The sequence below is a fragment of the Fringilla coelebs genome, assembly GCF_963513975.1.
Source record: "Fringilla coelebs genome assembly, chromosome: 6".
Classification (NCBI taxonomy): domain Eukaryota; kingdom Metazoa; phylum Chordata; class Aves; order Passeriformes; family Fringillidae; genus Fringilla; species Fringilla coelebs.
The window spans coordinates 10056321-10078923 of NC_140034.1; the positions used below are offsets into that span (position 1 = coordinate 10056321).

Here is a 22603-nt window from a genome sequence, read left to right on the forward strand (position 1 = left end):
CGTCAATATGAAGAAGTTGGTGAATATAGGTGTAAATTATTCTTGCATATTTGAGACATACACAGTACTTCCTAATAATGTGCCTAATAATGCAGTGTTTGCTCTATGGCATTTCATTTAGGAGTTCATCCCTGTGTAAATGCTGCTGTGAATCAATGAAAAGAAATTTACAATTCAGCAAAACTGTCTGCTTTGATGTATCACCATGTAGCAAATGAATCTGTGGAATCTGGAGGAGTAGGTATTTGTAGTGGCTTTTTAGTACCTCCTTCAGAATTCAGTTCTGTAGATGTGGTTCCCTTGCTGCAGGAGGAAGGAGGAGGTCTGGACCTTAAATGTGATAGGCTCGTGTTTGTTATGAGAGGTGAGTGTCTTGACTTCGTGGATGGAATTGTTAATAACTGCTAGGAGCAGCGCAAACGTAAGAATCTGAGAAACCAGCAGCCTCATTAAAGGGCTGAAAGCACAGAGCTTTCTTTGCTTGGCGTAGCCTGAGGTTCAGGAGAAGGACTGAGACAGGCTTTTTCTCTGTGGTGGTGTTTGCATACACATACAAGCAGACTGAACTAATGTGAAGTGCTCTGAACTAATCAATTTAACCAGATCTAGACAAGAGAAGAATTCAGTGTTTTTCATGCTGTTTCAAAAATGAAGCTGTGCTGATTTGGAGACCTGAAACCAGCAACAGTCTATCTGAAAATAATTGATTTGATGTTGAAGAGGACTTCTGCTCGCTCTGTTTGCTGCTTTTGCCATGTGGATGAAAAGAAGAAAACTGCGAGTGAAGTTACAGGTTCAAGGCTGTGTTTCCTCAGCTGTCTACTTTTTTTTCCCTAAGTATAGTGTAGCTCTTGAAGTGAAAGGGATACGTATTGGTATTCAGTGAGGTGAACATTAAAAGATTTCTCATAGGGTGTTTATATTTAAATGGTTAATTATTACTGTTTCCCATGTTCTTATGCTTTGCCATTTATAGAAGGTTTTTAGACATTAGACTTTCTAAATGGAACATTTTACATAGTTAATAGCTTCTTCAAGGAGATGCTAATATCTGCATTAATCTTATAATTAATCTTCTATATTTTTCATGGTACAAAATAATACAGTACTTTTGCTAGGCATTATGAGAGAGACTTCCAAATATGCCTGTTTAGAGCAGTAAAAATTCTGAGCTCTTGGGTTAAACTGGGTTGGGGTTTTTTTGTTAGTTTCTGGTGCTTTTACAAACCATTGTGCTTTCCAGGTTACATTATCCATTTGGAAATTATTTAATTTTCATGTGGTGAAATGGGTTTTTTACTTTGAAATGCTCACAATCCCTATACAGATGTCACTTTTTGATTCTGGATATATTTTTAACAAGATCACTTAGTGGAATAAAACTTCTCTGTGTTTCTTGGACAGTGTTATACTAAAAATTTCTACTGGAAATACAATGAGCTATCAATGTTTTTAACTGCAACTGGTAATTAAAGCAGAAAGAAAGGAGGCATTGGGAAAACTATACATTGTCTGATGCACGTTGCATATTTCTGAAAAAGCATTTATGTGTATTGAGAAAATACTATTAATTCACATACACTCCCTTTTTAACTTTTAAAATCAGTGATCCAGGGAAGCCATCATGCCATTCTGAGCCCTTTGTAAGAATTGCCTGCAGAACCCAGCAGAAGCAGATGTAGAAGTTTGTTTTTCTCACAGTTGGTCATGCCAACTGAAGTCATCAGAGCCTGAAGGTGTTTTGGGAGCAGCATCTGGTTTTCTGTTTTGTTTTCTTTTCTCAAGTTAAGCACATTTTGGTTTGTGAATGGCACTTGGAGAAGCTTCCTTACTTTCTTTGCCAATTAGTGCCTTTCAGTCAGTAATTAATAATAAAATGTCTCTCTCGGTGGCCACAAGTGAATACAAGTTACTTGCCCTGAAAGAATATTGGGAAGGACTCTTCTCTGCATAAGTCATGCTAATAAAAAAAGTACACACTAGTAAGCTCTAATTTTTCCTTGTGTTGAAATAGAAAATTATTATCTTGAGTGGACTTCACCTCTTAATTACTGCTCTACTCTAAAATTTTTTCATTAGTGTTGACTACTAAGAGGAATTTCAGTTGTTATTTCCAGTAAGCATTATAATTTCCCTTCATAACTTACTCTATGGGAAATGTTCAAACAGGGACAATAATCTTATCTAAACATTTTAGCTGACATGTCTATATCATGTGTCCAAGATGGAGCAGCTTTAAAAGTTAGTGAACCAGCTCTGGCTCATTTTCATGATTGGTGTTTATCTCATTTGAAGAATTATATGCAGCAACATGAAATATTAATTCAGGTAGCAAAAAATAATTCAGTTACTTTATAACAAATTTTTAATTTCCTAAATGAAGCTTAAAGAAACAGTTCTGTATTGTGCATTGGTTGGAGAATTATGTGGGAGTTTGATGTAGAAATATGAAAAAAAAACCATTCAAAGTGCCTGAGATAATGTGGTTTCAAAAAGAAGTTTCTGAGAGTACTTCAGGCTACACATGCTGGGTATCAGTAGGGTGGGCCTAGAAAAGCAGAGCAGCCAGATCAGTTTTCCTGTGGGGTCAGGTGGGATCGGATCCATAATCTGGTGTGTGATCTATTTTGGGCGCTGGGGGGTTGTTTTGGTTTGGGGTTTTTTTTCTGTATGTCTGTAAAATGTTCAAACCTCATTCCATTTTATAAGCATTTGAAACAGTATTATTTATCAATATATCCAAAATATTTAATTATCTTTTCTTTTTGGCAGCATTGACTGTATTGTGGGTAGCAAGTGATGTCGTTTTTGTTTGGTTACTAATAGTGTAGTCATGTAATTTGGTGAAAAAATTACGTTGTTTACTGAATTATTAGAGTAGTCCAGTTTTTAATTGATCCAATAAATTACTGAATTATGTGTAAATACTTTGAAACAGGTGTTGGGCTGTTCTGAACTTCGCAGCATAATTTTTCAAAGACTGATATTTTCTTTCTGTGGAAATCCTGAAGTTGTGGTTAAACCCTACAATTCTAAGGTTATGAGTTTTGGTTTTCTAAATAGCAAATGTCAGCTTCTGGAATTTTTCTTGAAACATTTCACTCTCTCTCTTGAGGTTGCATACAAAAAGTGTGTTTGAAGTAATTAGGTCTATAAATGAAAATCGTATTTGTTGATAGAATTATAGATATATTGAAACAATGCATTCATGTTTTAAAACATATGAAATTTGGTCACACACATGGTATGAATTTTAAAGAATTTTCATCATTTGTGTCTCCATCCTAATTTTTTAGCTTCTGTAGTTTTGAAATGCAAAAGGAGTGAGCCTTGCCAATACTTTGCATTTCATTCAAAGTAATAGTCCACTTACTTATCTGAAGGGAATCAGCTTTACTTTTCACTTGTATAGACTGTTTTTCACAGATCCTTACCCTGAATGAGCCCAATATATCAGAATTTTCACCATCTTTGAATGTGATCTTAGTGACCCTGTATCTAAGGGTTCTCATGTGGTCTTGTCCTGTGCTAGGTCAATAACATGAACCAGCAGTTTAAGCTGCCAAGGCAGTTATCCTGAAAATATTAGGAAAGGAAAGCAGCTTCAGCTTCTCCTACTGCCTAAAATCCTGCTTGCATGTGTGTTATCATGTGTGCCTTACCAGGACTGTGTGCCTGTGCTACCAAACATCTGAACAGAGAGGAGTTAAATGTAGGATAAGGGCTCTTTTTTTCTCCTCTTGTTTGTTTTGTCTCTTAGTGTTCTTATCTTCTTCCACTTTCCCACTTTATGCTTTTTCTGCTCCTCTGCATGGTCTGTGTCCCTCCTTTCTGCTCTGATGTTCCTCACTCTTTCACAGGTACCCATCATTCCTCTTTTTTTGAGGACTTGGGAGTAGCCTTTAACCTTCTCTGATGAGTGGGGATTTAGGTTGTCAGGTCAGAATGCCCTGATACACATCAACACATTCATGGAACATTTTCTGTTCTGCAGGTTGGGAATCCACGTGTTGAGCTCACTCTTTCTGAACTGCAAGATATGGCTGCCCGACAACAGCAACAGATTGAAAATCAACAGCAAATGTTGGTTGCTAAGGTAATAATTATATACAGACCTTTTTTTTTTCAATAGATGAAAGCATAAGTTTTGTGGATAGAGAAAAACACACTAAGTCATTTCAGTTAAGCTCAAGAAATTGCTTGAGAAAATGCATCATTTTATCAGGATAATCTTAGCCTAGGCTGTGCTCAGTCTTTTGGCATAAATACTGCTAGAACAATCTATGTAATGTGTCTTTATAAAAATATTGCTAGGGTATGTTTATCTCTGTGTGGCCCCCTTCATGATCTGTGGCAGAACAGGCTTGACTCTGCTCATCTTTAGCGGCTCATTCAGTAGAGTAATAGCGGGGTGGGGGGGGGTGAGAATATGCCAAATTCATAAAAATTTATGTATTGCATTTCCATGTCTCAGAGACAGAAGAATCTAAGTATGTTTGCAGAGTGGGGAGGGGGTTTAATGGTTTTGACATTGTTGTTTGAAGTATTATACAGCATGCCTTTGATGCTTGGAATACCGAAGAGTCAACCTACTGATTCTGTTGTTCTTTCTTGATGGAAATAATACTAAAAAAATATTTTTCCTTGTGCACCCAGCAGAAGAATTCTTATTTAGAACTGGAACATTTTCTTACAGCAGGTCATCTTGCTTAAAATGGTCTGTTGGTCATACTTTGTCATCTTTGGGAAGCTGGGTAACAGCACTGGAAATTTATTTTGCCAACAGCAATAAAACTGTTAATAGTGGCAGAAAACAAATGCCAGAGGAAGCATCACAGATGTATTTAAATGAGCGTTCAGACTAGGGCTGTATTCGCATATCTATGTAAATATGTTATTTTTTGTCTAAAAATAATCTTGAATCTCTGCTCTAAAACAGATTTGTTGGTTGATGTTAGAGTTTTTTCTAGAGCTGGTATATATTTCAATGAAATACAATATTTTCTGGTTTGTGGAAGTAGAAAACCTGATCAAAATTGTAGGGTTTTCTAAGCTAATGTGTTAGGGGTTTTTTTAAATAAATGGCTAACAGATTTCTCTTGTTTAAAACCTCCTTTTGTTAGGAGCAACGTTTGCGTTACCTGAAGCAGCAAGAACGTCGGCAGCAGCAATCTGTTTCTGAGAGTGAAAAGCTCCAAAAACTTAAAGAACGTGTTGAAACCCAAGAGACAAAGCTGAAAAAAATCCGTGCCATGAGAGGACAAGTGGACTACAGCAAGATGATGAATGGCAATTTGTGTATGTGGAATTCTTTATTTACTGTTCACTGCATGACTAACAAATAATGCTATATTTTAAGTCACCCTAGCATTGAAGCAGGTTTTCAGGTACAATGTTTTTTTTTGTGGAGGTTCGGTGTTTCCATAACATTTGAATGCAACAGAACTTTTTGTTAGTGTTATACAGTCAAACATAGTGTCGGAATAAGTCTATTCTCTAACCATTAGGAAAGCCTATGACTGTTAGCAAACTTGCAATACAAATATTTTATATGTATTTTAGATGTAGAGCTAGTATGGTGTGTTTGTTAGTACTTATAGAATTAAAAAATTAACAACTTCTGCTTTATTTAATTGTTTTTTGTTATTTTTATCTTGTTAATTTTAGCAACTGAAATTGAGCATATAAGTGCCATGTTCCAGGAAAAGCAGCAGGAACTGCAGGCTGCAGTGTTAAAAGTGGATCAACTCACTCAGCAACTGGAGGATTTAAGGAAAGGGAAACTGAATGGGTTTCAGTCTTACAATGGACAAATGACAGGGCCTGCAGCAGTAGAATTAAAAAAGTTGTATCAAGAGCTACAGGTAAGTAACAAAAACATGTTATTTCAATTACAACTGTAGATTTTAAAAGTTTTATTACTGCTCTTATGGGTGGCAATTTGGTTCCATGACACGTTATAAAAGTAGTGTGTTGGAATGCTGTTAAAATGTGAGGTTGTAGTTGGCATACAGCCTTTTTTCAGAAAAAACTTCATTAGCATGAAAAACTATTTTGTTTCTTGTACACGTAGTGATACAAAGTGTGCAGATGTTTTGAAGGGAGTTTCTCAGGCCCTAATACTGAAATACTGAAAGTCTACATAATTTATTATTTGTTTTAAGCTCTCTCAAAAAAGTTTTGTGAAACTAATTTTGGTACTTTTTCTATTTTGCACTGATCTGGGTATAGCAAGCTCACTTACATGTCATCTTAACTTGGAGACATGACTGTAACTTTAAAAGTGTATTGTAAAAATATACCTACATTGTCTGGTGTGAATAATCAAAATACATAGGAATTAAATAGCATTTTTTATTAGAGTAATTAAAAATACAAGCTGCACTGCATTCCTTGCACTGGATAGGGCAACATAGTTGTAGTATATTCACACAATACTCCCTGCATCAATATTGTATATCTCCTGCAAGAAGATTGTTATATCTAGAGTGTAGTTCTCGTGCAAGTAGTTAAGTATCTAGTTTACATTGAAATTTTGTCAAATTGTGTGCTAAAGTATCCGGATTTTGAGGGCTTTTTTATTTACTTGTGCTTTATTGTGATCAATGTAGCAGCTCTAATATATTTCATATTTTAAAATTAATTTAAATTTAAAATTAGTCTCATTTATTTTGATGAGCAAATACAGCAGACCTTTATCAATCCTGTTTTCATGCATTAGGAATGGGTCCTTTTTTTCTCTTTTTACCCCTTCCCCCTTTGTACAAGGCATATCTGCCTTTGAGTATTTCTAAGTGCAAAGATGCTCAATAGATGAAGATTTCTCTCTTCTGCTTTGCAATGATCCCATATGTGTTTATCAAGACTTAAATTTGCCTCAGGTGTTTTTTGCTTGTAACATTACCATGAAAATAAGAACCACTGAGACAATGTCTGAGTTATTGAAGGTGTGAAAAAATGCCAACAGCAAAGCAAGAGGAGTAATTATAAAGAGTGTCATGGTTGATTTAAACCATAAAAGTAATCCACCTCATAATGTACTGGAAAACTGCTGTGAAGGTTTCAGTTTAATCCGCACGCAGAGAGGAAAATCTTTGCAGAGCCCCTGCACTAGCAGTTCAGTTAACACCCCTTCCAGACATCACAAATCTCCTGTGGATCTGGAAACAGAATCAATAGTATAATTCTGTTACAAGTTTTGTATCACTTAGTTTTCACGATAAACAAACTGTCTTGGGTAAGCATAACTTGAAACAAACATTTTCTGTGATTTAGTTCTTCACAGTAGAATTTTCTGAAATCTTTCTGCCTAATTCCGCAACCCATTTTCTATAAATGGGATGCAGTCTGTATTTAATAGGCATCGACTAGTTTTTTTTAGGATATTTTTTCACTGTTTTTTTTCTTCTAAGAGTTGTTCATGATTGCACACACTAACTTGACAGGATGTGTGGAACTGTAGAGACACCAGAACAAGTTGTTGATCCAAACTCCTTTGGGTTTTTTTAACACTGCATTACAAACCATCTTGCCAAGAGACAGAATGAGAACTGTCCTAACAAGTGGGGTTTTATCTGTTGTATTTTTGTTTTGTTTGTTTGTTTTTGAAGATCCGTAACAGGCTTAACCAGGAGCAGAACTCCAAACTCCAGCAGCAGAAAGAACTCCTGAACAAACGCAATATGGAGGTGGCCATGATGGACAAGAGAATCAACGAGCTGCGCGAACGACTGTACAAGAAAAAAGTTGAGGCACGTCAAAAAGAAAACATTCCTGTAAGATAAACTGTTAAAAGGGCCACACTTCAGTTTATCAAGGGCCTGTAAAAACTACGTAGAATCTCCCATTTTCCCACTCAAGTAATAAAGTTACCTATGATTAAAGTAGCAAGTCTCTTAAAACTATTTTAAGGTTTCTCATAGGCATCCAAAAACTGTAAAACAGAATATGTTTCCTTTTATTTTTCTTTATGGCACAGACAATTCTATATTAAAAGTCAGAAAAGTTTCTATTTCTAGGAAGGAAAGTATGACTATGTGCTTAAAAGCATTTCAAAAGCATTAAAAGCACATGTATAAAAGCATGAATGCATTAAAAAATTCAGTTTTATAAAATGCTTACCTTCCAGTATGGAATATGGACAAAAATATAAACAGTTTGATAAAGTTAGGCTTAATAGTTGTCTGGAGCTTCAGAAAGATTTTAAGAGATGAATTCTGGATTCCCATATGTATTACTAGCTGGAGGTATTGCTTTAAAAAAACCCAACACATACATATTTGATCATTTAAGAACTCATTTTAGACCATTTGCTTGAAAAAGGCACAGTGAAAGAGACTTTACAGAGATATAGGTATCTGCAAGAAATGTATGTGCTGTGACTAAAAAATTTAAGTTTTGAGGTGTTGATTTTAAGGAACAAAATTTGTGGTTTCTACTCTGTTTTTTTTCTCTTTTTGTAGAAGCATAGAGTACGGTAACTTAATTGTAAGGTGTCCTAGCTGGGGTGCATGGTTCTAGATAATTACGTTTAGACCTCCCTGTTCATGCAGAAGGGCCTGGATTAAAGGGACATTCACGTGTCAACCTGTCTGATCATTTTCAGTTGAATCGAATTAATGGAACTTCATCGCCCCAGTCATCCCTGAGTGCTTCAGGAAGGGTGGCAGCTGTAGGACCTTACATCCAAGTTCCAAGTGCTGGCACTTACGCTGTACCAGTAGATCCAGTTAAGCCACAGTCTCTCACCATTGCTCCCAACTCAACACATGGAAGATCAAAATCTGGTAAGTACTTGTGTGATGTTTATTAATATATATGGTTTGAAAAGGGGCAATAAAGAAAAGGAGTAATTTTAAGAGACCCAGTGTTGGCATAATTGGTGTAGGGGAGGAGGCAAGTTTCAGGTGTGTTAAAACTGTTCCATGAATTGGACATCAGTCATTTGATCTGTGGCATTTTTGCTTCTTTGCATGAATTTTTCTTAGGTAATTGAGTGTTTTCTTTGAAATTTTACTGTCTGGTACATCCCTAAAAGGGACACGTTTTCTTCACAGATTCTAGGTTGTGTCTTTAATAGCTTTTTAAATTAGTTTGTGTGTTTCAATATAATAACGAAATCAATTTTGTGGAAAACTGTATTATAAATAACTATTTACACTATGTTGCTTTTTGTCAAGTAAAACAAAGCTAATGAGTAAATAATAAGAATAATACTTCTCAGAAGGAGACTAAATAGGAAAACACAATAAAACTATGAGAGGTTTTTGCTCCATCTGGGATGTGGGCATTTGTGGTCTTTGAAGCATTTCTGAAATGGAATGACCATAACATTGATGCTGTTTACTTGTTTCTGCCCTATTTAGTGAAGAAGCTGCCCCTCCAGAGCTCTCCAGAATTTTGTCTGAAATTGGCTCCCATGTCTCCCACCATTAATAATTCCATCTAAAATTTTCAAATAGAATAATTATTTAATTTGTGTTGGAGGCTGAAGGAAGCACGTCATATTTGTGCCTTAAGTTCTCAATTCCAGCAAATCTCACCTGTTTGCTCGTACCTTAGAAAAATCATAATTCTTAAGAAATTATAGGCTAGGAAAATATACATAATACAAATAAAAATGCATGATACCATTGGTCTGACCATAGGACTTGTTTTACCTGGTCTCCTAGGAGAGATCAAAAAGGGGATAAGGAATGACTAGGAGACAAAAGCTGTTGCAATATTCACATACATTCAAGGACTTAAAACTGAATATTTCAGCAAAATTCACATCGTGATTTCCAGATGGGGAGGAAGAGATGGGAGAAGACAATCTGAACCTCTCTGTAGGAAAGAATGTCAGAAATGCTCCCCTCCCAAAAAGCCCCAAGGTCAGAAAGTAAAATTGGCCAAACAGAACTTATAAAAAAGACTTCAATATTTCCCATTGATATTAGTGATATAGCAATACCTTTATCACCTAAAAGTATTGCACAAAATCTGTGCAAACCCCATCACTGTGGTTTGATGGAAAAGTCTCAAGAAGATGGAATGACTTAATTGTGGGGATGAAGGTACAGATTTGCAAAAATTTGGTTTTCAGATCCGTGGATCCTTCTTCCACATATGGAAAAGGACAGTTCCTAACTTTTAAGTTTACCAACTAAAACCCACAATTTTGTAATATCAACCTCCCAAAATATATATATATCCACTTCTAGACTTACCTGGGGACTTTTAATATTATAAAAGTAATTATTCTGCCTTAGGACTGACTTTGTATTTATTATTTTGAAGATACTTTAATGAAGTTCTGTAAAATAGATTTATGTAAGGAGAAGCGTACATGCTCCCAGGAAGAAAAGAAATTGAGAATTTATTTCAACTGTCATGCTTTTATTTCTCATTATCTGAGTGTTCCTGTTCTAATGTTCTCCATTGTCATTGTTATAATTTTTCCACCACTTTTTTTCTTTCTTTTTCTGTGTAACTGGATCTGCCTTGGTGCGTCCGGTAGAGACAGACTGTGGGTGTGTGAAAAAATCTCCAGACACCTGGAAGGTTTCTGATTTAGACATAATAGTGGATCCTATTCTGTCACCTCCCACTTCTCTTCAGTCTGCTGTTCACAATGTCATCCGCCTGGCACCTACTCTGTTTGACACCCAGCACTGTGAGTCCGTAGAAGCTCTCTGGCTAGCTAAGAACTCAGTTTTTAATATGGTCATCTGAGCTCTTGCACACAGATGCATATTAAACAGCATCTTTAGAACTTGTGTTGTGGTCTGGCGTGTAGATGATGCTGTTGAAATGTAAATTGGTTGAGAAGTTGCTTTTCATCTTTGAAGGAAACAGATTTGCAGCAAATTCATCCCAGGAGTACTGGAGTAATGTACCAGGGATGAGTTTTCTTCTCTGAAAATCCTCAGCATTTTCTCTATGTTAGAAATTTCTGGCAATCACTAAAGCATTTTAGTATATTTTGGATTGGATAGATGCATAAAATACATCTTAACTGAGTTACTTAATTTGAGGCTTAGTTTGAGTTACTTTGTGGGCACCCTCAAGTTTCCATGTTGGACCGATCCCAGAGTTAGGATAAAAGCTCCCTCTGCCTAAGTCAATACCCAGAGTCTTGCTGCCTTCCATTGGACCTGGAGCATGCTTCAGTTGCTGTAGTAAGTAACCTGGATCCAGACCTACAAAAAATTTAGGGAAAGTCAGAGAAAATGCACAAAACCCTTTGTGTCTGTGTGTCACTGTCTTATTTCTGTAAATGCACAATGGCCTGGTGAGAGCTGAAATGCCCTGGGCACTACGTTTACAGGCACAGGCAAGAGGATACATTTGGAGGGGTAGATGGAGCTAGTTGGCTGTGGGGTGGCTGAAAGCAGGAGGGTGTTGGCATCAGATCCCCCTAGACCAGGTTGCTCAAAGCCTCATCCAGCCTAGCCTTGAACACCACCTTGAGGGATGGGTCATCCACAACTTCTCTGGATTGTGCCACTGACTCCCCACCCTCACAGTGTAGGTCAGAGAGGGGAGAGAGAGTCTGAATTTACTTCCAGTCTGTTACCTCAGAATCTGGGGATAAACATGCTGCTTACAATAAGTTTCTGTGTATCTGTCTTTCTAATAGAAAGTGTTGAATTTGCAGGTAAGATGTTTAAATGTGTCATGTCTTTTGCTGTTGTTTCTGTAAGTGCTTTCCTCATAACTAACCTACAGATCCAGACGCTTTCATGTTTAGCATGAATCAATTATAACACCCTTCACTGATCTTCAAAACAAAGGTTTTACTGAACTGTAACCTTATTGGAGGTATAAAATGTCTTGTGTATTTTGTACAGTAAGCACTAATTCAGTGCATAGTTGAAAAGTTTGCCATTATTTAGGGCCTAAGTGTTCAGACACCTTTTTGGTCTCACTCTTGATAACCAGATGGCTAGAAACAATAACAAACAAAACTCACAACATTTTCAGCTTGTGGATAATGCCTATATTAAAGCTGGGCCTCATTACTTTACTTCCTGGCAGCTTGCAAGTGTGAAAAGTGATTTCTGGACTATATACTGTATTCTCAGAGTAAAAATATGCAAGTGTTTATCCTGTTTTGAGATATACTCAACAAAGAGGGTAAGGCTCGTGAATAGAAAGTAGAGTGGTGATGGAAAATTCACTCTTATTGGAATGTTCCTATGCAGCTTATTTTGAGACTATCTACTGTACTAGACAGAGAATTCTAGAAATAGTCCTGCTGATTCTATTTTCCAGAGGCTTAGAACTGAAATAGGAAACCTGGCCTCTAAATACCTGATTTTCATTTGATACTGTATTACTGTGGGGTCCAGAAATCTCATGGAATCTCCACAAATGCACAATCCCCTTCCATTTTAGCTCCTCTCCCACGGTAAAGTCAATTACGTGTTACACATCCCCTTTACACATTTAAGTACTCCACTACAACAATTACAAGCCATAGGGATGGAGGAACGATCTCCAGTCTCCTTACAGGAATACATGCCTGATGTTTAATCTTTTAAAGGCAAACCAAATCCTTAGGATCTAACATAGGATTTATTTAGTTACTATAATCTATATATAATTATTAGGCTACCTAAACTCTTTTGCTTACTTAGAGAACTGAAACTAAATAGTCTCACACAGTTAATAAAGTAGCATCAATACATCTAGGACTTCATTAAGGATTTGTTGCTTCAGTTTATGTGCAGCTATGCATGATTTTTTGCATATGATGAAGATAAAAGCCCATGACTTGTGTCTTCAGGCTGTGAGTTAAAGTTGTCATCTGACTTTATAAATTTATTTAATAATAAATCTCTGGGGCAATTCTAATCGGGTGAGTATGTTGAGGAAAAACAAAAGGTGAGTTAACCACCACTTCCAGCAAAGGAATGTGTGCTTTTGTTCCACCCTGCTGTTGAAGGGAGTTTTTACATCCTGTTATGGGTGAATGAATCTGGTAACCATAGTTTGAATTTGGAGTAAGTCCACTCAGGGCTTACACAGACTTAACATTTACTGTAGTTTGACTTTGTTTCTGGATGGTATCCAAAGAATTGTGTTGATGAAGTGTTTCTGTGTGGATTGTTACTCTGAATTTGCTTGCTTTCTAATAGCAGAATGCGCAACACTCAAGCCAAAATTTTGATCACATTTTTTCTATAGAAATTTTCCTTGCAATTTGAATGTTAAAGGGTTGTGAACAGCACATTCTATGCAGTGATTTGGCTTTCAATATTGATTTCTGAATCAAATATTAATAATGATTTATCTCACTTCTAGAATAAAACTAATCCCACTGTAATCTAAGCTATTTTATTTCTCATGTTGTTTTGCTTGTTTGCAATGCTAGTATGGATTATCTTAAATCTAGTATTTTTGTCTGTTTTCAAGCTAATGATGGAAATTGGCCGATACTTAAACAGAGCTCAGCCCCTGTGGTAAAACCCCCTCAGATCTCCAACACAGACTGGAAAGAATCAAGCATGGATACTGCTTTAAAACAAGGAACTATATCCAGCCAGCCTTTGCCAACTTCAGTATTAGGAAGTACTGATAAGCTGGTGGGTTTCATCTGTGATATATTTATAGATCTGTTTTGCTGAAATTATGAACCTTTGGCTTTCATAGCTGAACTCACTTCAATTAAATACACATTCCATTTTCCTTCTGCTGTTTACTTAAAAAGTCATAAAGAAAATTATATTTTTTCTGTTCCTTCCTGTTCCTATCACATTAAAATGTGTGGGTTTCTTTCAACTTCAGTACTTTGTATTCCTTCCTGTTCTTTTACATATCTAGTCTCCCGTTTTCCCTCTTTGCTTCTCCTAATCCTCTCCCACCTCCTTGATGTTTTTCTAATTAATATCTTTATTAGTCTTTTTCCTTTGTATAGATTATTACTTTTTCAGTGTACTCTTTTTCTCAAAAATCTCACAAAAGAAGTCATTAAATCCATCCTTCAGTGAGACTACTAGTGGTATCTGTCTTCACTGTTGTGATAGTACTTTATGAATTCTTTAAGACTATAATCTTTAAAGAATAAAGACTTGGTCTTTAAGTTGGTTTGGTAAACTCTGACAGTATGTGTTATCAAGATCAACTAGACACTGAAATCTGGAACCTAGAACAAGTTAATCAGGCTTTGCATGTGTGCAAATAGTTTTAGATTGATATGAATGTGTTACAGCTGAAAGTGCCTTTCAACAGTGGCCTTTGTCTGAGGTATGATGAGATCCTCAGATAAACTCAGGTAGAATCATATCTAGTGATAAAGGAACACAAATTGTTTATGTTGACTCCTTTTCTGTCCCACAAGATTGCTAGTGTGGTATGTTGAAAAAGGAATGTTCTTGCTCAGTAGTACTTTATTTAATTAAATTATATATACTGTTTATTGTTCTTACACAGGGTCTTGACCTGGGGAAGGTGCCACCAACAGTTCCTGGTGTAAGCAAGCAGCTGCCTCAGAACTATGGGACCTATCCAAGCCCAGTTCCCTTAGGAACAGGTTCTACAAACTCTCTAGAAAGAAGGAAGGATGGCAGCCTGCCCAGACCTGGCACCAGTATAGCAAATCGGCAGAGGCCGGTTCCGCTCCCGCCGCCCAGCAACGTGCACCAGCCCAGCTCCTCTCAGCAGATCCAGCAGAGAATTTCTGTCCCTCCCAGCCCCACGTATCAACCCTCTGGTCCCCCCTTGTTCCCAGGAGGAGAGGGCAGGCCAGAACTGCCTTTGACTGTGGCAATCAGACCTTTTCTCGCTGAAAAAGGATCCAGACCTCAGTCTCCCAGAAAAGGGCCACAGACAGTGAACTCCAGTTCCATCTACTCAGTGTATCTTCAGCAAGCAACACCACCAAAGAATTACCAACAAGCTGTGTACAATACTTTAAATAAGTCAGTAAAAGCAGGTAGAATATATTTTTGCTTTTTGCTTTCTTTATCTTTGAAATACATTAAGATCTACTTGTTTGGCTTAGTTGACTCCCCATATTGGTTTGGAAAACTTGTCTAAATCTGGGAGGAAAGTAGTTTTTGTGTATGCAGCATAGCAGAAAAATCATTCAATATATTTTTGAGGTTATCAATAAGTATGCATTGATTTACCTTTTATTTTAAAACAAGATGCAATTGGAACAATATAGCCTGGATACTTTACCAATACTTTGATAAATAAGTTGAAAAAACAGTGTCGACATAAGAGAGTTTTGCTTCCCTTACTGTTTCCTCGTGAATGAGGAAAAACATTCCAGATGCTCGTTGTAGCTTATAATTGTAAGCATCAGCATCACCAACAGGTAAGTATTTATTTCTGCTTTGACAGTCCCCAGATTAATATTTTTTTTCTTTCTGTATCAGTGTCAAACAAGTAGCAATAATTTATTTATAAATATTTTATGATGTAATTTAAGAACAGCTCTTCACTGTTTTCCATCTTTCTTTTCTTCAGTTTATGGAAAGCCTGTATTACAGTCTGGTTCAACCTCTCCCTCACCCTTGCCATTCCTTCATGGCTCTCTGCCTGCCCAGTCTCCCTCACAGCCACAATCTCAGCCTCAGACTGAGGTCACTGAAAAAGATCAAGAGCTGGAAAATGCTCCACCACCCAGTGAAAACAGCAATGTGGAAAACATTCCCCGTCCTCTCAGTCCTACTAAGCTCACCCCTATTGTGCACTCGCCCCTACGGTATCAGAGTGATGCTGACCTCGAGGCTCTGAGGAGAAAATTGGCCAATGCTCCGAGGCCGTTAAAGAAACGCAGCTCCATCACCGAGCCAGAGGGTCCGAGTGGACCAAATATACAAAAATTATTGTACCAGCGCTTTAATACCCTGGCTGGAGGGATAGAAAGTGCTCCTTTTTATCAGCCAAGCAATCCACAGGACTTCATAGGCAACTTAGCTGACGTTGATAACGGGAACGCCAGCACCAATGGCAATATTGAAGAACCAATCCCTGTGCAACCTACGGTTCCTGTCCCTGATGAACCACCCCCTTCGTCAGATGCCAATGACAATGAGTTACCTTCTCCTGCTACTGAGGAGTTGATAAGCACTGAAACCACAAATCAAACACCTGAGACAACTGAAGACAACAACAACAACCTTTCTATAGTTCCTTCTACTGAGCAGTCACCCAGTCCCTCACCAGAGGTCAGTTCTCCAGTAGAAGATGAAGCTCCTTTGCCACCTGCTCTTCCTCCTCCACTTCCTCCAGTAAGTAACAAAGCAAAAGAACAACTTTGTGAACTGCAGAATTAGCTTTGTGCTTAAGCATAACTGGAACATGGTAAGCCTGTGCTCAGCGGTATCTTTGCACTTGAAGTCTCATTATATTAATAGGAAAGAAAACCAGGGGAGTTCCAGGGAGAATTCTGATAGATTATTCTTTACTACTCTAACTGCTTAATAAGGAGAATACGCAACAGGAGGTTGTGTATGTGCTTCTCAACTTTTTGGAGGGTCTTGTTGTAGAACTAATTCTGGAATTGGAGATTCCATTAGTTTTTTTTTTTTAGTTTGTTCAAGCCTTCAATGATAGCTTACCATTAGTTTCATACAAATAGTTAGGTCAGTGGGAAGCTTTTTAATTTGCAAGCAAGCTGATATAGCTTTTCTGGGGAAACTGCACTCCTTTTCCCCTCTCAGAGGAGATGGAACAGGACTAACTTCAGCAGCAGCACAGCTGGCTTGTGATAGCAGAAATATTTTTCTAATGGGCTTGTCACATACTTTGAATTGCTTTCAAAGTCCATCCTCCAGCTGCTCTAAAATCTTTTAAATACTTGCCATTACCAAAATCTACCACATTGGGAATTGAAAAGTACAGAAAAAAAATAGATTTTATTCTTTGTTGTTGTGATATCACTCACTCTTTGAAACCAAGGTTCATCCTCACTTATAGATTCAGGTAGGAACCTTGCATTCTTCTCAGAATTCGACTGCAGTGTGCACAAGGCTTTGTATGGTTTTCCATGAGCATAAGGGCCAGGAGACTTCTGGGAGAATGGGATATGCTAGCAACTAATATTAGTCATAATGTGAAGGGTTTATTTTCCAAACTGAAATAGCCATCCTATATAGGACCATAAGTGAAAATAGATTCTACAGAGCTAGAGACTAAAAGCATTCTGTAAAAGCTATAGTTAATAATAGATTTTTTTTTTCCACAGCAAGTGACAAGGATGCATGTAAGGGATTCAGAATATTCTCAAAACACATTTAAATGTGCTTCAGATCTTGAAAATGCTGCTTCTGATAACACCTGCTATAATGTCACATAAAATAGCTTCATGTTCTGTACTTTTCGTTCCTACAACAAAACTCCCAACTTGCCAGGTCTGACCTACAACAGAGACTCCTGCTAATTCAAGGCATTGATTCCTCTAAGTACAGACTCTGGCTTAATTGTGTGGTGCTTTCCAGGCTAAGCAAAAGTTTTCAGTGTCTTAGATAATCCACAAGTAATATGCACAGCTTATATTAGATACAATTAAGATGATGCTTAAAACACTCACTTAAGTACTTTATGCCTTGTACTCACTATCTTTAATTAGAAGCTTTGAAACTATATTGGCTTGCTTTTTCATTTTTGACTGTATAAAATGTAGTAATGTATCAAGCCTTTTATTTAGAGACTTAAATAGAAATGATTTCATAGCTCTAAATATCATTTAAGGAAGATGAGATTCATACATGAATCATTTTTTCTACTTGTACACCCTGAAATGATGCCTTCCAACCTTCATCTTTCCTCAGACAAAACGTACCAACTTGAAGAAACCCAACTCAGAAAGAACAGGTCATGGTTTGAGAGTGAAGTTCAATCCCTTGGCTCTCCTCCTAGATGCTTCTTTGGAGGGTGAATTTGATCTGGTACAACGAATCATATATGAGGTAAGCTTTTAAACAATGGTAACCCCATGCAGTATTCAGGAAAAAGAAAGTGCTAAACTATTTTATGTTTTCAACAGGTTGATGATCCCAGTAAACCAAATGATGAAGGCATTACACCTTTGCATAATGCAGTGTGTGCTGGTCATCATCACATTGTAAAGTTCCTACTTGATTTTGGTGTAAATGTAAATGCAGCAGATAGTGATGGCTGGTAAGTGTCAAGATTTTTAACCTCGTATCTGGGAGAAACACCATTTAGATGCACATTCAAAATTTAATTGAAACCTGTTCTGGGAATATTTTCCTTCCTCTTTATCCCCATCAAATGAGTACTCTCTAAGCTGTAAGCGAAGATGAACTCAAATGCAAGGTTACAGTGTGTTCAGCTCCCAAGCAAGCACACTTAAACCACAAATTAGATTACAGTTTGTGATAATTAGTGGTAGAGTTGCATTTCTTGTTCAGATGCTGAAATAATTAAACTAAAAATAACAAATGACAAAAGTTATTTTGCTTAAGTTTCTTCATCTTAGATACCACCACAGATGTTGGTGTTCTTGAAGAATCTCACCTTACGGGTAGCTGTAGCATTCCTGAAGTCTTTTTGGCAGGGAGGGGAGTGTGAATCCTCAACTTTGTTTTACCTTTTGTGTTTCCTTGTATTGGAAAATACCCTTTCACACCCAACAGCTTTGTAAGCTGTGAAAATTATTAGTTGTGCTATCATCTGCTTCATAATGCTTGGCTTTACTGGTGTCAGGCAAATCCTGAAATCCACCCTAGCTGCTTGACGGGTTTTAGACAATGCATACACATACTATAAACATAAAGAAAAATTTCCTTTTAAAACAGACAGGCTGTAAATGGCAAGATGAAAGTTAGGATTCATGGAAACTTCTTTTTTCACATGTACATTTTTTTGCTTTATTTCAGGACACCCTTGCATTGTGCAGCTTCTTGCAATAGTGTTCATCTCTGTAAACTGCTGGTTGAATCTGGGGCAGCTATTTTTGCATCAACCATAAGTGATATAGAAACTGCTGCAGACAAGTGTGAGGAGATGGAAGAAGGTTATATTCAGTGTTCCCAGTTTTTGTATGGTAAGCTGTGACACCAGCTCTTTCCTAAGCTTCATCCTGATTTGTCCCTCTGATCTGTGTGAAACATCTGCTTAGGCCCCAGACTGGATGATATGGCCCATCAAGTCCCTGTGCTTTCAAAGTGCTAAAACCAGCATAACCTTTTCACTGTGATGTTGGTCTTAGTCCTTCTGGGCTTTGAATTATTTCACAGGCTCCTTCAAATGTTAAGATTTCCTTCAAATGTTAAGATTTTTTAAGTTTTCATTTGGCTTCATTTCAAGGAAATGCTTCTACAGGGAGGTTTTGACCATAACAGTGAGTTGTCAAGTGTTTTCACAGACTCCCAACTTCCAGATGCACAGGCTGTCGACTGAATTCTAGTAGTAGGAGCAGCCTTTTATTTCCCATAAGATTATATTAAGAGTTGGTGTTTCCAAGGTATTTTGACAAGGCAGCATGTTTCTGTGTAGTGGTGCTGTGCTCTGATTTTCATCTCTATGCTGAAATTCAGAGCTATTTATTATCACCTGAAATTTATACCCAGATTTCTAGATCACACAAAGAACGAAATACGCTTTATGAATAATCAATTTACAGGAGTGCTTAGTTACTAAAATATATTTTGCAAGAAAAGCACTTCAATGGAGCAGACAAATTTTTAATTTCCATCAGAGGATTTAAGCTTCATTAAGGCTGTCAGATCTGACATTGGGTGAGTTCTGAGAGCCTTGTGTCCCTGTACAAGGCCTGCTGTAGGAAGAAGTTTCCACTGCACGTATAAGAGAAAAACCTCATTCTCTAAATTATTCTGTAAGATTTTGTTTTATCATGCAGTTAAATTTCTGACAGCATTTCATCAGGGAAGTGCTGAAAACTGATCATGAAATGTTATTAACAGGAGACTAATATTTTGGGCCACCGTGTCAATAGTAAAAATCTCAGAGGGAAAAAAAAGAGGCTATTTTACCATCTGGTGTTGTTAACAGGAGTGCAGGAGAAACTGGGAGTGATGAATAAAGGGGTGGTGTATGCTCTGTGGGATTATGAAGCCCAGAACAATGACGAGCTGTCATTCCACGAGGGCGATGCCATCACTATCCTGAGGCGCAAGGACGACAATGAAACGGAGTGGTGGTGGGCCCGCCTCAATGACAAGGAAGGCTATGTGCCTAAAAACCTCCTCGGGGTAAGCTCTTTCACCCTCTCCCTTCTATTTGTCAAGTGCACCTGAAGTAGGAACAAAAGATGGATCTTTAGTCAGAATTCCTCTGTGCACCACCCACAGCCCTGTGAAGTAGTGTAAAGCAGATTACACTACACAGATCTCTGGCCTCTGTGCCGTTGTAAAAAACAGGAGGAGCTACTGTTAGGAGATTGGTGCTGGTTGTCATTGGGCAAGTTAGTGTATTTAATATAGTTTATGCTGTAATGAGACTTTTTTCTCCTCCTTGGCTAAAATAAAGAGCCTTTATGGAAGGTGTGGTGGTTCTGTTAAGGCAGCTTGAAGCCTTGGTTCAGAAAGTTCTGTGGGAAGGTTTTTAATACCTGGCACAAGATAAGAACAAAGGTGTGTGTGAGTTTAAAACAGGAAAGAGCCTTGAAGATGACAACTGTGAGCACAGATGGAACACTGTCAGGAGAGGCCAGGAATGTAAGGTGACTAAGTAGAGAGCTACTGAGGACAAAAGGCACAGGAGAACCTTGCAGAGCAGGAAATAAGCTCTCTGCAGTGCTCAGCCGGGAATTTTTGTACTTATGTAAAAGCATCCTTTGTCTGTTCCGGATCTTGAGCTAAATGCACCATGTCATTTTCAGAGCAGCCATGTTGCTGCCATTGGCAGGAGTAAATCAGCCCTTTTCCTCCTGCTTCTTGTTTTTCAGGAGGGGCCTAAGAACACCCCCAAGCTTACAAAAACCCCACCCCTCAAAACACTGCATCACCCAGTTCTGCCTAATAAGTACCCCTTAGTTATAAATTCTTTAAGTTGGTATTAGCCATGCAAAGCCTAATACTGTTATTCTGTTTTTTTAGTTATATCCACGAATAAAACCTCGACAGCGAACCCTTGCTTGAATTCAGTTGTACGACAGTGCAGTACCATGCTGGTAACTGGAAACTTAGAACATAACACTGGAGCCATCATTTTTGGTCATTTCACACAGAGAAATAAAACTATGATATTTAGTTTTAATGGTGCTTTCTCTCGTTAAATGGACAGCATCCACGATTTCCAAGATCTGCGGTTTGTAAACGAGGATTGTTTGTGTGACCAGCACTGAGGAGGAGAGCGATCCCTCCGCTACCGCCGGTGTTGCGCCAGCTCTCGTCTAACGCGGTGTTTTGAGTCAGAGTTCCATGGTAGGAGCTTCCTTGTGTTCCGTGTTCAGAGGTGTCATTTGCAGAGTGCAGATGCACTGTCCAGTTTGCTCCAACCCCCCACAGCAACTGTCCCATGTCGGGATTTTGGGTATTTCTGTTCCATACCAGTGAATGTTGAGTTCTCATTACAGATCAACTCTTTGGGTTCTAGGACACAAGATCTTCACCTGTTACATGCATAATTAAGTAGTTACCAAAGCTTGGTGAAGGCTAGGATTGTAGGTGGCAACACAGTAAACACTTAAATCCTAGTCTGGACAACCCCAATGAAAGCTTTACCTAGTCTAGCATCTTGCAGTATTTGCATTTAGAATCAAGCTAGAGAACTAACAAAAACCAACAGTATTTGTACACTTCTAAAAGTCCCTACACAATATTTCACGTGGTGGGTTTTTTTCTTATTATTCAGCCTACAGCACCAGTGTTACCTCTACAAATTTAAAGGTTCCCCTACTAACCCCCCGAGCTCGTCCAGCCTGGACACAACAGTTAGTACTGAAGTTGCAACAGCTTAAGGGATTTGTATGTTTGCAGGGATGAAAGTGCAATAGTTGAAAAGGGTTAAGAGTCTGGTAAGGTTTATACTGTGTCACCTGAAGTCTGCCTGAGTCAGTCTAGAAGAAAATATGAAGGACTGGATAGAAGCAGAGAAAGAGGGTCTCGTGTAGATGCCAAGTCGAGGAGAAGAAAGAAACAAGGTTTAGAGAAGGATTTAAGAAAGGCAGTAGCTTATTTGAGGATAGTTTCTGTGGTTCTTGGCAGCCTACAACTGCTGCCAAGGCAAGTTATGCAATAACCTGTTCCACTACATTGTAGTTTCAAGCAAAAAAGAAAAACCCCACAAACAGGCACTTCACTGGAATTTTAATTGTACATGATTTTATATACCAAAAGTATATTTTGGATTTCCCATTATAAGTTTTAGCCATACTTCTTGTAATTTTCTCCCATTTAACAGTATGCAATTTGATTAACTCTTCATGTACAAGTTCTGTGTATAATTTATATATCCATTTCTGCAGTGCTGTAACTTGCTTTTACCACAGGTCAGCATTAACTGTATATATTGTGGTGAAAAGTGAAAGGGTATTATTGTTGAAGAATTTGCTACATGAATGTGATGATTTCAAGAGCCTATGATACACTAATTCAGAGAACATGTAAATGTGCACAATAAAGTACTGCTAAGGCATGGCTGCATTCTCCAGTCTCTTTATAGAAGTCTTGACAGCAGATGT

General features: G+C 37.8%; 1 protein-coding gene across 5 annotated transcripts in view; it reads left to right on the top strand.

The window, feature by feature from the left end:
* Positions 1 to 22559, top strand: part of PPP1R13B (protein phosphatase 1 regulatory subunit 13B) — a 69720-nt gene extending 47161 nt beyond the window's left edge. For 2 of the 5 annotated variants that reach the window (XM_084207423.1, XM_084207421.1), the window contains exons 5-18: positions 3995 to 4096; positions 5124 to 5298; positions 5668 to 5864; positions 7611 to 7775; positions 8606 to 8786; positions 10499 to 10654; positions 13399 to 13568; positions 14416 to 14917; positions 15457 to 16223; positions 17766 to 17903; positions 17981 to 18114; positions 18837 to 19003; positions 19972 to 20171; positions 21018 to 22559. In XM_084207423.1, coding sequence (XP_084063549.1) covers positions 3995 to 4096; positions 5124 to 5298; positions 5668 to 5864; positions 7611 to 7775; positions 8606 to 8786; positions 10499 to 10654; positions 13399 to 13568; positions 14416 to 14917; positions 15457 to 16223; positions 17766 to 17903; positions 17981 to 18114; positions 18837 to 19003; positions 19972 to 20171; positions 21018 to 21059 — 3096 coding nt within the window. In that variant the 3' untranslated portion in view covers positions 21060 to 22559. The remainder of the gene's footprint in view (positions 1 to 3994; positions 4097 to 5123; positions 5299 to 5667; positions 5865 to 7610; positions 7776 to 8605; positions 8787 to 10498; positions 10655 to 13398; positions 13569 to 14415; positions 14918 to 15456; positions 16224 to 17765; positions 17904 to 17980; positions 18115 to 18836; positions 19004 to 19971; positions 20172 to 21017) is intronic. The other 3 variants (XM_084207422.1, XM_084207425.1, XM_084207424.1) reach the window with 3 other exon arrangements.
* Positions 22560 to 22603: the final 44 nt, after the last annotated feature.